Source organism: Pseudochaenichthys georgianus, chromosome 24, assembly GCF_902827115.2.
Source record: "Pseudochaenichthys georgianus chromosome 24, fPseGeo1.2, whole genome shotgun sequence".
Classification (NCBI taxonomy): domain Eukaryota; kingdom Metazoa; phylum Chordata; class Actinopteri; order Perciformes; family Channichthyidae; genus Pseudochaenichthys; species Pseudochaenichthys georgianus.
Window position 1 is genome coordinate 15,606,322 of NC_047526.1, and position 18,021 is coordinate 15,624,342.

General features: G+C 41.8%; 1 protein-coding gene across 3 annotated transcripts in view; it reads left to right on the plus strand.

The window, feature by feature from the left end:
- Positions 1–3,647: 3,647 nt before the first annotated feature.
- The window catches only part of ppp2r5cb (protein phosphatase 2, regulatory subunit B', gamma b), a 37,010-nt gene continuing 22,636 nt past the window's right edge, over positions 3,648–18,021 (plus strand). Inside the window, exons 1-3 of one of the 3 annotated variants that reach the window (XM_034076248.1) lie at positions 3,648–3,831; positions 4,360–4,419; positions 9,293–9,458. In XM_034076248.1, the coding sequence (XP_033932139.1) occupies positions 3,805–3,831; positions 4,360–4,419; positions 9,293–9,458 (253 nt within the window). In that variant the 5' untranslated portion in view covers positions 3,648–3,804. Of the gene's footprint in view, positions 3,832–4,359; positions 4,420–9,292; positions 9,459–17,587; positions 17,812–18,021 lie in introns of those variants that run through there. The other 2 variants (XM_034076249.1, XM_034076250.2) reach the window with 2 other exon arrangements.

The following is an 18,021-nucleotide window of genomic DNA, read 5'->3' on the forward strand; positions in this document are numbered from 1 at the left end:
CTAGTAGACCTCAACAATGGAATTATGATCAGTAGAAATGTCCATGACATGGGACCTTTAACATTACAATGTCCTAAGGACTAAAAGAAGATGGGAGGGGGAAATTCAGTTTCCACTCTGTCATACACACACATGCGTTTTCATACAGGTAATACAGTACACACTTTTTACAACATGAACATACATATACAATACAGTTATATGCACACATGCTGCATGCACATGCAGTTGAGAGGTCAGAGCGGAGTCAGCCGGTCTATTTGCCGCCAGTGAGCAGTTGGGGGTTAGGTGCCTTGCTCAAGGGCACTTCGGCAGTGGCCCAGGAGGTGAACTGGCTCCTCTTCAGTACCAGTCCACACTCCGTATTTCTTGGTCCGATTGGGACGTGAACCGGCGACCCTTCGTTCCAAAGTCCAATCCCCTAAAGACTGAACCACTGCCGCCCTACTACAGAAAAAGAGGCATATAAAACGATGAATTCATAAACAGTTATTGGAGTTTGGGGGATAACATGAATGTATTCATAACATTTAGTTGTAAAAATAGCCAAACTAAGACCGTCTAATGCCAGTAGATGGCAGTAATAAAACACTAAGGTGATCCAGCTGCTGCATACATAGAAGACTCAGTGGCTCTACCAAGCTCTTCAAATATTCTAGAACTGGATAACCAGCAAGAGGAACATAGAAGTTAGATACAACAGTCAATGAGTCGATTACTTTAAACGTGCTTTACTTTAACGTGAGATATATTTGGAAAAGAACACACGAAAGGAGTGCAATAATTTAATATAAGATTATTGCACTCCTTTTCGTGTGTTCTTTTCCAAATATATCTCATGTTAAAGGAGCTATCGTCCATAAAGGTATGTTACCTTTTACTTGAATGAAATTCTGTGATGAAATGTATTTAATTAGTATTTTTCTGGTCTATAGATATGCATTGTCTAACTTATTTTTGTGCAGTCTATCAGTTGAATATATTCTGTCTGGTATAAAAATAAACACTCAAATAACTAGCATATAATAACATAAGCTAAGAAGCATGGTGTCCATATAGATATAGTCCATCTTTGCTGAACAATTAAATTAATTATTATGCAAAATAGCCTTCTAGCTTGTGTAGATGGTTCAGAGCAAGTGAGCGAACAAATCATAAATGCAAACTATGGGATAAGATCTGAAAGTGACAGAGGAAATGGGAGCAGTAAAGCAAGTTGTATGGCAGCCATGGATGCATTAAAAGGAACATGTCCTAAGAGGCTTCTCAATACTCAAATTTCCCCTCCTCAACTCCTCGACTCCTCGGTCCTCCGGTAGTGACCCGGAAATGAATTTCAGCGCGCCATTTTGAAGGACGTCTCATTTCTCTAAATGCACACCGAGGACCGAGGATCGAGCGTCGAGGAGGCTCTCTGGAGGAGCTATAACCGAGGATACACTGATGGTTCCTCCACGGCTCCTCCGCGGATGCATTTCCGGGAACGGTGGAGGCGTCACGCACGGCCGGACTTATCTCAGCCAATGACAGCTCTGCATGCATCCCCTGGATATTATTTTAGAAACTGCTCTCATCGCAAAGTGATGTTTACAGTGAGAACAGCTGTGAGGCCCGTGCAGAAAGCAGAGCAGTGTGTAAAATATATATCACTCAGTATAACAGGCCTACTCTCTTCATTTGCTTTAGTTTAGTAGATATCTACAAACAAAGAGTCGATATTTTTCTAAGACCATTTAGTGCTTCACATAATAAAATACACAACGGCTGTAGCCTGATTATGCGTTAGGAGCTGTAGGTGTGTGTGGTACAGTGTCGGTGCGTGTTATACAGTGTTTAGGTGTGTGTTGTACAGTGCGCAGATGCGGCGGACAGACAGGTCTCAGTTGGTTTGGTGTCCTCTGCTTACTTTTAATACTTGCAAATACAACTTTTGGCCCGTAATTTCAATTCCCCATTTCAGCGACCAGAGAGAGGGGGGGATATATCCAGTCTCTGATTGTGTTACGTTATTATGAGAGTGCTCTCATACTTTAAATTGCATATATTTATATAAATATATTTGTGTGTGTGTGTCCGCATCTGTAGCCTGTTATTGTCTCATTATACCGCACTCTCAATGAATTAAAAGTACATATGTGGGGGAACAATGTTCAGCTGATCTAACAGAGATTATAAAATATGACGAAACACTCGACAGCTGATGCAGCTGTTGTCACGTAATAATGAACGGACGTCGCTTTAATATGACCGCTCAGAGGAGAGGAGTTCTCATTTCTTTAAACGTCTGCTGCTTCCCCTCCTCTCTCCTCGGTCCTCCGCTCGCATCTCCTGTGGGCGGGTCTAAGTATCGAGGAGGGGAGTCGAGGAGGGGAAATTTGAGTATTGAGAAGCCTCTCTAGACCGGGGCCCTTTCTCATTTAATCAAATCCCCCTCCTCGGTCCTCCGGTAGTGACCCGGAAATGAATTTTAGCGCGCCATGTTGAAGGACATCTCATTTCTCTAAATGCACTTCGAGGACCGAGGAGTCGGACCGAGCGTCGAGGAGGCTCTTTGGAGGAGCTATAACCGAGGATACACTGATGGGTCCTCCACGGTCCTCCACGGCTCCTTCGTGGATGCATTTCCGGCAACAGAGATGTTTCAAAGAGTCGTGACCATAGACTATATATAAAGGTCGTGACCCACGGCCGGACTTATCTCAGCCAATGACAGCTCTGCATGCATCCCCTGGATATTATTTTATTAACTGCTTTCATCGGTACGCGATGTTTACAGTGAGAACAGCTGTGAGGTCCATGCAGAAAGCAGAGCAGTGTGTAATATCACTCAGTATAACAGGCCTACTCTCTTTATTTGCTTTAGTTTAGTAGATATCTACAAACAAAGAGTCGATATTTTTCTAAAACCATTTAGTGCTTCACAATAAAATACACAACGGCTGTAGCCTGTTTTAGGAGCTGTATGTGCATGTGTGTGGTGTAGGTGTGTGTGGTACAGTGTGTGCGTAGATGCAGCGGACAGACAGGTCTCAGTTGGTTTGGTGTCCTCTGCTTACTTTTAATACTTGTAAATACAACTTTTGGCCCGTAATTTATTTTCCTCATTGGGGGGGATATATCCAGTCTCTGATAGTGTTACGTTATTATGAGAGTGCTCTGTTTGATTCTGAAATTGTATATATTTATATAAATATATACATATGTGTGTGTGCGTGCGTGTCCGCATTTGTAGCCTGTTATTGTCTCATTATACCGCACTGTGAATGAATAAAAGTAAATATATAAGTCATCATGAACACATCTGTCCATCGACAGAGGGCTGCTGTGCCTTCTGTCATCATTAATGGACGTCTCTTTAAAATGACCGCTCAGAGGAGAGGAGTTCTCATTTCTCTAACCGCCTGCTGCTTCCCCTCCTCTCTCCTCGGTTCCCCTCCTCGGCTTGCATCTCCTGTGGGCGGGACTAAGTATCGAGGATAAGAGTCGAGGAGGGGAGTCAAGGAGGGGAGTCAAGGAGGGGAGTTCGAGAAATGAGAAAGGGCCCTAGAGTCGGTCCGTTACATGAACATGATGGATCCTGCTGTCTCACGTGTATCCATACTGTCACCGACCACCAGACAGGGAGCTCCCATAGACGGGAGCTCCCGCTGCTCTGACGTTGGTGTCAGCTGACAGACAGCAGCCAATCACAGCTTGAGGACGGGCTGAACCGCCTTCAGTGAGGTACCCTGAGTTGTCAAGATTTGGGTTGTGGAGTGGAGTAACGTTTTCCGAGAGGGGAGCAAGGGCGGCTACGGTTGTACAATGCCGAATAAAACGAAAAAAGACAAGGTGAGTTTCAGAATTGATAAGAGGTTGTGACGTTTGGAGAAAAAGTTCGCATGAGATGTATTTAAGTGTATTTATTCAAAACCGGCGTTATAACAAGACATTTAATACAGCTTTCAGCGCAGGGTCCCATCATATACGTTAGCAAACCTGCAATGATCTGCAGCTAGCCGCTATTCTGCCTACATGTTAGCACTTGTCCTGCCTTATTTAAATTAAGCACCGTTTTCCCAAAGTGATGTTGCATACTTTGAAAATATTTGTGTATGACAACGTGTGTGTGCTAAGTTGTATTAAGTAAGCGTTGTATATTTTGTTTAAAGCTTGAAGCCGGGGTCGTGTAAATGCTATTGAGTAACATTAGCTGGCGAGCAGCAGACTTGCCAGTGTATTCAAACAGGAGTGTGAGACTGGGTGGGCAGGCATGCTATTTTTAGCTAACATTTTCTTTGATAGACTGCTTAATGATGTTGGCTCCTTAGTTATTTGTTAACGTTAAGTTGACCTAGGAACTTCAACTTTCTCTTTCAGGAGTCCCTTAAGTCTGGTAAAGTGGGCAAGAGTGGAGGACAAGACAATTCAGAGAAGGAGGTAACGTTGGGTTAACCATGTCCACTTTAATACAAATACTTATTGGAAGTTTTTGTGCTAACAAGTGATATGCTTCTGATATTATAATGTGAAAATGGAATGTGTACTGTAAATTGGAGTCCTTTGCAGTGATTCCGTTTAGGGGTCATTGACCAGCCTTGGTTGTACATGCCCTTTTTTTAGGGTGCATTCACACCTAATAGTCCGCTCTCTGGTGCGCACCAGACAGTTTACATTGTTTCATTTTTCAGAAGGTTCGGTTTGCGTTCACACGGGAAAAACTCAAACGTATACATTTTAAACACAAGTCATGTGCTCGGAAATGCTGTTCAACCATTGGTCAGACATTATTGGGGTACCGTACAAACGCAAATCCCGGCAATTTCTAGCGGAGCCTCCGCCATGGAGCATCGGCACTTTCGGCAGGTTATTCTCATGCTGCTGTTAGTCTGGAGATCAACAGACATATGATTATATAATCAGACAACGTCCGTTAAAAAAATATTATTACATGGCTTTGTTGAATACTCGATTCTGATTGGTCAATTTAAAACACGTGACACGTTTTTAATCCAGAACAGACAGACAAGGATTTATTGACCGTTGTTAAGGACGCTCACATCTGCACAAAGAAGTCCGTTCGATTGAACTGTATACCGTTTGGCTGAAACTAACTGACAAGACAAGAGCGACAAGAAAACAGCGGAGAAGTAACGGGCAGAAACCCTCCTTTTTACGCAGCGGTCCAGACATAGGTCAGACGGCGACACATATTCAGTTGCCAGTTACTTTGGCATTAGGGCAGGGATATCTAGATACTTCCCAAGGTTTGACATAATGAATTGTGCTACTTTTAAAGCAAGCAACGATTTTTTCAAATCTGTAATCAAAAAGCTCCTCAAAAACGCAATCGAAGCAGTTCCTGCCGTTGCTACGTTAGTTCAAACAGTAACAACGGACTATTTTTCTTAGCGGATGCATGTCAATTTAAATACATCCACTATTTTTTAAATCAATAAAATCATTTTCTAAATCCACAAAAGCATTTCAATTGATATTGGGAGTCATGTCGTTACTTTGTTGAGAATGTGGCCATGTAATAAGCGGGATAATGTGCAGCAGCGCGGTCATTATGGGGAAAAGAACACCTTCATGCCGATCTAGATCCCTCCGCTTCGCGTCGGGCTCCTGATCGAGTAGCATGACGGCCCGTCCACACAGCAGCGTGCGCTGACGCTTGCCGGCGGGCGTGTCTGACACTCGACCAACAACCAATCACATGAATCTCCCGCCCCTGACACACAAGCAGCGGTTTGATTGGCTAGAGCTTGTACTGGCATATGATTCGATTGGCTGACGCCTCGCCGAGGCGTCAAAAGTTGAACATTGCTCAACTTTTTCAGCGAGCCACGCCAGCTACGCTCCACGTCGCTTCCCACGATGCATTTCGGCTAAAAGTGACGTCACCCCATTCAAAGTGAATGGGGAAGCGTCAACGCACGCCGCTGTGTGGACGGGCCGTGAAGCTGCAGCGTCGGAGACAGCACTTGTAGAACCGCACTTGGAGTAATCAGCCTGTCGGTGTTCTTTTCCTGTTTATCCATGAGAGACGTTCTGCAGTAAGGAGGGGCGTTTCACCGACGACAGGTGTTCTTACTTTTATGTAGCTGACGGAGAATTTTTACTTTACACGACACTGTTCAACACTTAATTCTGCTTTACTCTTTAACTAAACAACCGCGGATGTCTTGAAAGACTCTTTCACTAAAGATTTTTGAAGATATCCGCGTTCTTGTGACACGTAAATACTGCGCGTCCTATGTTTTGGTGCGGACTGCGTTCACACCAGCAATGAACCGCTCCAGAGTTCGCAAGCAAGCGCTCCGAGACCACCTATTTTAGCGGACCAGAGTCCGGTTGTTTAGTTCACTTAAGAGGTCTCGGACTGCGTTCACACCGACCCAAATGAACCGCACCAAGCGGCTAAACGCACCAGGGTTCGATTCAACCGGACTATACAAGGCAGGTGTGAACACACCCTAATGTTGCTGTTTATTGATGATCCAGTGCTTGCAGATGACATCCGTTCATGGCACTTGCCAATAAGTGGAGTTTCTCCATACATGTTAATATGTCCTTAGTATGCTCAATATTAATATACTCACCAAATCCTTTGTAATACTGGTGTCATGTGCAATAACTGATATTTTAATATGCAGTTAAATGTAGTAATGGGTGTTTAATGAGGACACAATAATGGTTTTTGACTGACAATATATTGTTCCAAGTAATGAATGATATTATCATCATCATTTGAATACCATTCTATGCAACTGATATCATACTAATGCATACTATTACAATTATGTTGAACTTTTAATAATAATCAGATATTGCAAATGGAATTCGAAGGTTGTACTGTATGTGCTACCTGTTTAGTAAGGCTGTGTCCTAACAGAGTTCATGTTCATATATAGTACGTAGGTCGATAATAGTATTTATTGTTATAGGCCTATGTTTAATCAGGCCACGAGACTAGTTTCTAATCAACACATGTGAACAAATTCGACTGGTAATCTTTATTTATCAATACGGAAAGGACAACACTGTTATTGGTTTCTCAGAAATGAACACAGAAGTGAATACACTTGTATAAAAAGGTTATGCATCATTCTACATAACCTCTCAATATGTATAAAACTTTAAAAGAAAGGCTAATAAAGTTGCTCTGACATCTGGATTTGGTCACATCTGGACATGCCAAAGCAGTAGCTGTTAAACATTGTGTTGGTCCTGTAATAGCACAGGCAGCTGGTGTGAATCATTTTTCTCACAGTATTGCACGACATGGTCATGTACTGTATTTGTAAAAAAAGTATGAGCGTATCCACACATAGTGCACAGCATGATTCCAAACAGTATTGTTGTGATTTTTCCAAGTTAAAATGCATCTTTTAACAAAAGAAAATCAACTTCTTCCATGAACTCAGCAATGACCATTTATTGGAACATCACTGAACCATTTTGAAAAGATTTCAACTCTTTTCTTTTCCATTTTGAAGTAAACAAAAACCTTGATGCCCCCTTTTTAAGCCCTGGTTGACAGTGGACATCTGTTTGTGCCGTACTGTCCTCCCCATTACATCTAATATTCATATTGGACCGTCTGCTGACCACCTGTTTGTATTTTGGGGGCTGCTGTATTACACAATCCAGTCCCTTGTAATTACTAAAATGCTTGAAAAAGTTTTCTGCTCGCTATTTACAAAAACAGACAGAACTGTATCACATTCATGTATTTCCCCCTCCAAAAGAAACATTTTTGCCTTGATGTCAATTATCTATGCAAGCAGGATTGCTGTTGTGTGTCAGCAGCCATGCGTACCATGGCTTCAATGTTGCGTCATATTGAAATTGCTGGGCTGCAAGCTGTTATTTCCCACTTAGCTATACAGCTTGCTTGTTGCCCAGCTCTTAGGCTGCTTTCTTGTACTGACTGTGAGTGACTTCAGCTGGGTCTTAACTGAGTTTAATAATTCCCCTGTGACTCGGTCTGACACAGCCCCACAGCTGCATCTGGTGAAGTACACTTTGTGCCCTGTCAAGTGTGTGTTGATGAATCGATCCCAGCAGGCAGGTGGGACCAGCTGTGAGAAAGTTTCCACTTTCACTTTATTCCACATCAGGATTAAATCACGCCTCACTAAGCTTTTTATTTAGTCCTCTCTAGAACACAGCTGGGTAGGTTAATAATTAGTGAATACAAAGTCATGATGGTTCGTTTTTATACTGATATTGATGAGTGCAATATTGAAATCGCAGGAAGCACAATTTATTTTCCACAATTGTGGAACAGCAGAGATATCCTGACTTGAAAAAGTAGACCCCCAGACTAAGTCCTCAGGATGACTTTAAGACGTGAACATGGTCATTTTTGTTTTGTAACATTAAATTAAAAAATTTTTTTTTATAAAAAAAATAAATAAAAAAAAATCCCGATCCCCGATTTTTTTCTCCCGATCCCCGATTTTTTGAAAGTCACGTGATCGGCTCCGATCCCCGATCACGTGATCGGATCGGCACATCTCTAGTCAAAAACAAAGTGACAGTAACAGACTGGAACAAGAACAACCAGTGTTTTTTTTACCTACTAGTACTACCAAACAAAGTAGGCATGTTCTTTGTGCCACTGCACCTCACAAATAAACAAGGACATTTTACGATCCTGTCTGTCAAAATGACGGACAGCGAAAAAGTCTAACGCCACCTCAGTGGGACAGAGAGATAGGCTTTGGCCATGGGTGACAGCAGTGGGTAAAACTGGGCATTGTCTCTCCAGCACTTCAAAAACAATACAGTTTTTGCCAAGAAGGTGAGGCTTATTGACAGGGCGAGATATACATATACGGTACTTGTCAATGTCTCTAGGTATGTAAATGTAGCCCTACATCTTTTTGTGTTATCTGTTGTTTTATGTTCATGTTGTAACCTACTTGCTGCCATGTTGGACAGGTCTCCCTTGAAAACGAGATCGATGATCTCAATGGGACCACCTGGTTAAATAAAGGTTCAAAAAATGAATTAACCATGTAATATCGCGATAGATTCTGTCAGTCTCATGACGGCATTGAGACGTTTATTTATCGCGATATTCGGTATATCGTTACATCTCTAGTATATAGTATCTCTACATTGGGTAAAGAGTGATTCATGACCTTAGCTATTGCATATAAAGAAATCCTTCATTTAGTGTGGCAGTCACACAGTTGTATCTGATTCACAAAGACATATTGCACTCTCTTTCACACACAGTTCACAATATGTGCTAGCGCTATCGCCCTGTCACTAATGTGTTTTCTCTCTCTTGTTTCAGCAGAGCTCTAACAGGAAGGCTAGCAATAGTGCTCCTCCCACCACTCAGCTGCTAAAGGGGAAGCAGCCAGGTTCCCAGACACCTGTCAAAAAGGACAAGAGGCAGAGCTCCTCTCGTTTCAGCTTGAGCAACAACAGGGAGCTGCAGAAGCTGCCTGCTTTCAAAGGTATTTAACCTGTATAAACACTAAATCATATTGTCCTCTAATCAAATCATGAAGTAACTACCCCGTGTTTTGGGTTCTAGAGTTATTGCATTTAGACATCAACTGATACAAGCACTCTAAGCAAAGCTGCTGTTTCCAGTTGTTGTTTAAGTGTTAACAATTTGCTTTATTTGGGGCAAAAATATGTTGTTTTCAAGCCTCATCTCCAAGAAACCATACAGTACATAGAGCAGAATTCCCCTTGAGGCATGATGGGGGGAAAACCAACCTCTAATCTTGTCACAGATAAGTGTAAGCCTTACAGACATTCATCCCTACATGCACACACTCATGTTAATTTCTTTCCAAACACCTATTGAACATCCCCTGCGGCATCACCCTCATTGTAATATCCAGCTGAGCATGACATTACGCAACACATGGAAACGAGCAGAGGACGTACATGGCATGGACTTTGCGCTGGATTGGACCCAAGCGTCTATATTTAGTGGTAATCCAGAGATAAAGCTTTAATTCCACGGTCCTTGTGCTTCAGGATGTTGCCAGTGACCAGTAATGTCTGCCAGACATACTACTAACCCCCCATCTCCCCCGCCCCCGCTGGAAGAGAAATTGGCAGGTTTTTGCGGAGTTCTATTGACGTTTTCTTTTATGTCTAGACTCGGAAGCAACATAGCACCAGATGGAAAAGCAAGAAGTGGGCACTGGTGTTTGGCCTCTGGGCATACTATCTATGCATGGATACACACACAACAATATTGTCCGCTGCCTGCTGCCAGTACAGTAATTATATAACCTGGCTGAGTGCTGAAAACATACAGCCAGGTTATACAGCTATACATGTACTATATGTTATTAAGAACGTGGGCAAAACTGCAACCGGACGTGCTTAAAGGAACTGCTTTGGCAGATGTTGGAAGTGGATATGACGGCAAGAAGTTAGTTAATCAGTGGGATGCAATAAAAGGTTGCTTATCAGTGCAAAAGACAAAGGTGTAATAGTTCTATGTCTGGGAAATATAACTCAGAAAAGGTGGTGAAATAAACAATGCAAGGCAGTGTGCTCTTATCAGAGAAACTGATATAGTAGCGACTAAACTGTCCTCTAATCATTTAACAAATGAATAATTACACAAAGTTCTTAACGTTTGGACATTTGAGATGTTGTCTGGGAGGGTCATACATTTCCTCTCAAAGACAGATTTTGTTTTTATATTTGAATTGTTTAGAGTTAATAAGGCAATGACAAGTCTGCAGGGTTGTTGTTTCCTGAATTTGATTCAATTCAATGTCATGGTTTGATTCTGTCTTGGAAAACTCTGACAAAGCATGGTTGTGTGCAGTCTACTAGTGTTAATATGTGAATTGTACATTATAAGTTGGAAGTCAGAACTTAAAGCCAGGGCTGTTAATGTGTTTTGAATTGTGTTTTTTGTTGTTGATATTCTCCTGACAAAATCAATAAACCAATGCTCTGACCAAAACATTTAATAATTTGGGATTAAACTGTAATTTTTGCCAATTCAGAGCAAGGGCTTCTTGCTGCCTTCATTAAAACATAGTCAGAAACACTGGGTTGGTTTCAAGGTTGGATCATTCTTGCTGGCTTCTCCTTATGTTACCTATGCAAGCTTTACGTCAACTCTCTGTTCAAGAGAGAGTAGACGTCCTATAAGGTAAACACATAAGATAACACCTGAGGCCAATCTCTTCTCACAATATTGTCCACTAAACTACAGACTGAAATATGACTTTAATTGTTTTTCTATCTCGCCTCTGATCTCAGCATAGCCTTCTTGCAGTGAGCACCCCTTGCTACAATACACAACGCAAAGGTAGCACTCCCCTTCAAAATAACTCACAAATATTTCTCTCTTTGGAAGCTAAAGCACTTAGTGAAGTTACTATCTGTGGTTTTAATAGCAGATGTTGTTATTGTGTACCATTTGTTCACCTTTTGTGTGAGATTACAATTACACCCAGTGTGGCAATTCTACCATAAAACACACCTGTATCTCGGTTAGCCATTACCCTTGTACTGTGTCAAGAAACCATCAATCATAACTTAATTCCTGATAAAAGCTGCTCTCTTCCCACACCCCAGCTGGACCTTTGATAACATTCTGCAAAACATTATCCCACAGTAGCCCGGTAGATGTTATCTCTTAGTCCTGTCCAAACAGGCTCCACGCTCGGCCTGTTTTCATTCCAGGCATATTCAACACGTCTGATAGGCCGTCCTGCAGAGCCACAAGGCCGAGACGAGCCTAAAAGCCCTGACCAGAAGCAGGCCATGAACCCAAGTCAGTGTTTCCCACAGAATTTGATTCTATTTGTGGGGGCACCGCACCCCCCCCCCCCCCCCCCTGGCAAGAAAAGTCAAAGGCCCCTTAACCTATTCGGGTGGCCCACGCATCCACCCCATCCTCAAATAAGAAAATACATGCGAGTTCATGGCTACTGTAGACAACGTTGTTGTTGCTCTGTGTTGCGTTGTTAATGAGTGAGACTCACCGGAGTTGAGGATCTGTGGGATTTATTCTCCCAAAAATATAATTTACAATTTAGGCATTTAGCAGATGCCTTATTCCAAAGCAATTTACAATGACCAATTACAGGAACATTCTCCCTGGAGTAACTGAGGGCTAAGTGCCTTACTCAAGGGCACACCAGTGGTGGTGTTCCAGGCAGGATTTGAACTCGCAACCTTCCGATCTTCAGCCCGCCTCACTATCCATTATTAGACCACCACATTTTTCTTTTTTTTAATTAAAAAAACCAAAAAGAAATTATTATTATTTATTTTTTATTTTTTTTATGAGATCCATATGTGGCGGACCGCCACAAATAAATCAATATATGGGAAACACTGCAAGTGTAGAGTGGAGTTGAACTGTCCCTCCATTTGTGTTCATTAGCACAGCAGGCAAGCTTGTTTTGTAAGGCTTTTATTACACATATATATATATATATATATATATATATATATATATATATATACTTACTTTCTCACTGCATGTCATACACATAAGATAAATGCTTTAAATTAGTTAATTTAATTGTTGTCTAATTTTAATTATATACAAATACAACAACAACCTTTACACCTGCAAGTGTTCTCTTTTTTAAAGCAGCCTGCACGAAGCATTTTTCACCAAGGGTTTGTCGCCATCTGCTGGTATAAAATATTAATTATTATTATTATGTTGTTAAACTCTAACAAACATTTAAATCATTTTGACCTTGCAATTTTACTCTAGTGGTTGCTTAACCTGTGTAAAACTCAAATATAATCACACCATTTAGAATAGTAATCCCTTATTATTCAAGTTATTTTTATGTTTTTATTTTTAACATAATCTTCTTGTTGGTTTTTAACAGCTTGGTTAAAATATAGAAAATGTAGGTGTCCGTCAGGTAAGAAAAGTTGAAAGTTGACTTTTGTTAAATGGTTAGCAGTTACTTGAAGCAGGATGCCAAAGGGAAAAGCTGCCTTCAGGGAGGGGTTTCCTCTCACTCCTGCAGGTGGGACAGGAAAAGCCCCCAATCCTCTTTCCTGAGAGGTCTAACATTTCGCATATATATAAAATAATAAAAACATAACTCACCAGCTGGGACGAAGCTGTAAATACCTAGCAAGGGTTTGGCACGACTCTGCTCTCATACATTTTTGAGGAACAGTGTTAAAGGTCCCATGTCATGCTTTTCTGGTTATTACCCGTCCCCTTGTGTGTTATGTAGCTTTTTCTGCATGTAAACGGTCAGTCACAAACCCTCAAAGTACACCCTGTAGCGAGTAAAACTCTAACACAGAAAAGACCTGTCTGTGCTGCGCAGGAACGCCTCGTTGGAGATTTCTCTTTTTCCATTTTTTTCTTCCTGGTACCAAGTGACGTAACGACGACCAAATGGACCTATTAGTCCAAATGGACCAATCTGTGGAGCTCCTCACACACACACACACACACTCACTCAGCCTTATATTTTCTCAGCCGCAAATCCGTGATACTCCGCGGAGTTTCGCCGGCACACTCAGCCTTATCTTTTCTCAGCCGCAGCTGTGTGGATCTCCACTCACAGTTCGCCACACACTCACGTGTGTGTGCTCAGGCTGAGTTTCGCTGTGTCTCGCTGTCTCGCAAATCCCACGCAGCAACCAGGAAACCACAACAGTAGTAATCCAGCTCACACTGTCCGCTCCTCACAGCAGCGAGCCCCGCAACGTCCCGCCAACACGGCACCCAGACCCCACTCAGCATTCTCATCTGTTTGTCATTACTGGTGTCATTTTCTGGTTGCTAACAAACGCCATTGTAACACATAATCACACATCAGAGCACAGTGGGCTCATAGGAAAGGGGGGGGGCAGGAGCTCCAACAAGCCATTTAGGACAGAGAGTGAATATACACATACTATACAGAGATGCTGTATGAGAAACCAATGTGAGTTTGGAACATTGAACAATGTAAATCTATTCTAGTAGACCTCAACCATGGGATTATGATCAGTAGAAATGGCCATGACATGGGACCTTTAAGTAGGTAAAGAAATGAAAATGTTGAAGTCATATTTTTAACTGATATTGCTTCTGTGTTTGCAAAACAAAAAATACCATGTGTTGTACCAGTCATCTGAGATATTTGTCTCTTTCATTTCCAGTCTTTATGTGAAAGTAATACATAGCAGCCATAATGAACATGACATCTTCCATTCGTAAAGATCACTTTCTGTGTGAGTTAGAGCAGGCAGAAACATTAGAATAGATCCAGGATACTGATAGAGCTAAGTTTATATCACTGGAAGTTGCTTTAGGGCAAAAACAACTCAAGCTTCAGCTTCAGTTGAAAATGCTTCAGCTGTGTTGATAAGTCTGCTTCTCTAAATAGATTTGAGCCTGGAGCATTCAAAACATGACACTAAAGATCAGCAGATCTGAAAATGAAACACTCGGCTGTGTATTTCGGGCCGACCTGCTGCTATCAATGATGGATTTACAACACAAGCAAAAGCTCTCCCCATCCAATACAGGAGCAGACTCATGATGCCTCACAAGTTCACTCTCTTGCCACCGCCAAAAATAGCGCAGACAGCAGAAAGCTCATGAAGGCATGTGCCAGAGGAGCGTTTGGAGAGCATTTGTAACAAGTGGGAGTGTTTTAGCGTTGTGTTGGTCAGAACAACAGATCTTCTGATGGGATGTTGCCCCATGACTAGGGAACAGAATGGGAAGAAAGAGCCCTTTATACGCTCAGACTACACCCTGCTGCTGAAATAGCCCTCTGTATTGTATATATTAGGACCAGACAGACTCTGTGGTAGAGTCCTGTTGCACTGCTAAATTGCATTTTGCAGTCTAGATCATTATGCGGGGGATCTTAACAATGCAATCATGTTTCAGTGTTTCCCACAGAATTTGATTCTATTTGTGGGGCACAATTACAGGGGACATTCTCCCTGGAGTAACTGAGGGCTAAGTGCCTTACGCAAGGGCACGCTAGTAGTGTTGTTCCAGGCGGGATTTATTTGTGGCCCGCCACAAATAAATCAATGTATGAGAAACACTGTTTTCATTCAAGGTTTCAGAGATTGCTGAAAAACAACGATGGCGTAGATTTCAGTTTAGAGCAAATGTAGCAAGTTAGTCAAACTTAGCTTAATCGCCAAGTCTTCCGAAAGATCAATCAGAATACTACATTTTTGCAGTCACAACCTAAAGTAACTGACATGATTAAAAACACACTGATTTGTTTTTTAAACTCTGGAAAAAGGCCCCAACTATATATATTTTAAGTGTATTTAGAGCTACATTAGCTGGACAAATAAAACAATATTAATAACGAATAATGATTTACTGATTTTAAATGTTGGCATTTAAAACACACATATCTATTTGACCTTGCATATGCAACAGTGCATATTTCGGTTATAATTTGTTGTTTGCAAAATTCATAGAAATAGTAAATGGAGTTAAACTAAGCGTGAATATATTGTGCATTTCAGTTGTTTGTCACCTCTTTACAAAAATGTACAATCATGAGTAAAAAATAATGATCAAAGTAGTTTTAAATGTGGAAATGTGGTTTTGTAATTGACAAAAGGGAAATGTAAACTAATGTCAGTAATGCACAGGGAGTTAAATTGCACAGGAAATGACAATGGGTGTTAGTTGACATCATTATTTATATGTTGGTGTGTGCACTGTGTGTTCATGAGAGCTGGTGACGGTACACTGTAGTCATAGTGGGTGTGAAATGGGTGGATGCACACTGACTCCACTTTTCTACCTCGTTTGCACTAGTTACATTACATCACATGTTACTTGTTAGACGCTTTTATCCAAAGCGACTTACATACTCAATACTGTGGGTGTGAGACTGACCGTTGAGCGGCCCGACCAAGCAAGGAGGCAGAGGCAGAGTTCAAATATAACCCGGTGTGGGCATTTATTACTCCTTGTGGTACATGACACAGCCTCAATTACTGTCTCATGTGAACACAGTCACCAGCCACAAGGATCTCACTCACACTACCTGTCCACTGACAGGGACAACAGAGCCTAAATACACACACACACACACACACACACACACACACACACACACACACACACACACACACACACACACACACACACACACACACACACACACACACACACACACACCAGGCCAATAAGACACAGGTGAGGGGGGAGGAGACAACAATCAACAACAATGAAGCTATACAACCCGTAACGGAGGCCGAGATCTATGGGCCCAGAGATCACTTCCGTGACAGTGGGCAATCCCCACAGGAGCAATTTGGGGTGAAGTGTCTTGCGCAGGGACACAACGACATGCTGACTGCAGTGGGGTTTGAGCCTATGCTCCCTTGATCCGAACACCAACGCACTAATCCACTGCGCCACAGCCTCCCACAGTTACAGGCATTAAAGAGCTATATCTGTATTGAATGTGCTCTTTTCAATGTAGTTTCTAAATATGATGTTTAACTGCGTTTAACACTGTAAATTTGCCCTTTTCCTGCACAACTTTACAGTGCAGGACTGCTCCTCTCTGAACATGCACATCCTGTGTTGCTCACATTGAGACTTCCTCCCTTCCTGTCTCTCTGTCGCATACACCTGGGCTCAGGCTGGGGTCCAGGACAGCCATCTGTCATAGAAAAAACTCACAAATACACACTCACAAAGACTCAAAGGGCCTGTGTTAGTCATTTAGTTATTGTACACATATTGTGTTTTACACATATTTACTTTAGTTATCTAAAGTAGTACCATATGCAAACATTTTCTTTAACTTATATATACCTTGTAGTTGTTTTATATAAAAGAAGGATCACTTCTAAACTTGCACTGTGGCATGAAAGCTTAACACTTGTGCTTTTGTGTGTTATATTCAGTGTATTGAAGTGCTTTGGTCAGTTGTGGTATTTGGGTTTTGTTGTTGGGTGTGAATGAAAAATGAGAAGCGTCACTTTAACCTTCCTCTGACTCTATGAAACAGCCTACATCCCTGGCCTTATTCCTGTATTTAGTATAGTAGTAGTTGTTGTAGTAATGAAGTAACAGAAGTGGCTAAAATGAGGGTTAGTTCTGTGTTTGTTCTTTAAAACTCTTGATAGATGTTTTTGTAATTCAAGAACATATATAAAACACCAAATCCTACTATATACACACAAATACGTTCACATACGGGTTACACAGACACAATAAACAAAAAAGTAATAAAAAGAAAAATATCGGTCAAATACAGTTTGAATTGCCTTAATTGTAGTGCCATACTTCTGTAGTTCTTGGTAGAGGTGTCTGAAAATTGGGTTAGTCATATCATCTCTTTTTATGGATATGAAATTATCCTTTTAACTTTGAACAAAACTGAACTCCATCATCTTTTAAAATATGTAAAAATGTATTTATCCTTAAGTTGTAAGGTTTGCGTAGCTTATCCTTTTTAAATACTGTTCAACATCGCACCAAAATGACAGATGTAGCTGCTCTCACTCCAATCACAGCCACAGTCCCGCCCCCTTCAGCCCAGCCCACCAGCCAATCCCTTCCCTCATGTTAATTTATTCTGACAACCATCCCACGTGACTGCAGCCAGCCAATCGGGCGGCTGCAGTTTATGACATCACTCACTAGCTAGTTCCCTCAGCAGCAGGGGAGCTTCATTTTCTGCTCCGAGTGTTCGTGCTAAAATGGAGGCTGGCTCCTCGCCTTAGCCCGGGCTGCCCTCTTCACCCCCGTCCGCTCTCTGATGTTGGCATGCACTAGAACCAGCGGTGGGATGGTTCTGGATGCACCGAGCTCCAACGGGCCTTACCAGCCTGTGGCCCTCATGCATTTTAGAGGTGAGAATAGGAAATGTGCCTGTTCTGTGTTTGTGTGTGTTTCAAGGGGGAGATAGGCAAGAATGTTTTTGCTATTTAGCAACTGCAGCTGCTAATTTAGATTGTGTTGAAGAAAATAATTCCCAGATGACATTTCTAAAAGTTTCTACAAGACACTAAAACATGTATCCTGTTGGTGTTGGTGTGTTTTGGAGGAGGAAGCAGGGGGTT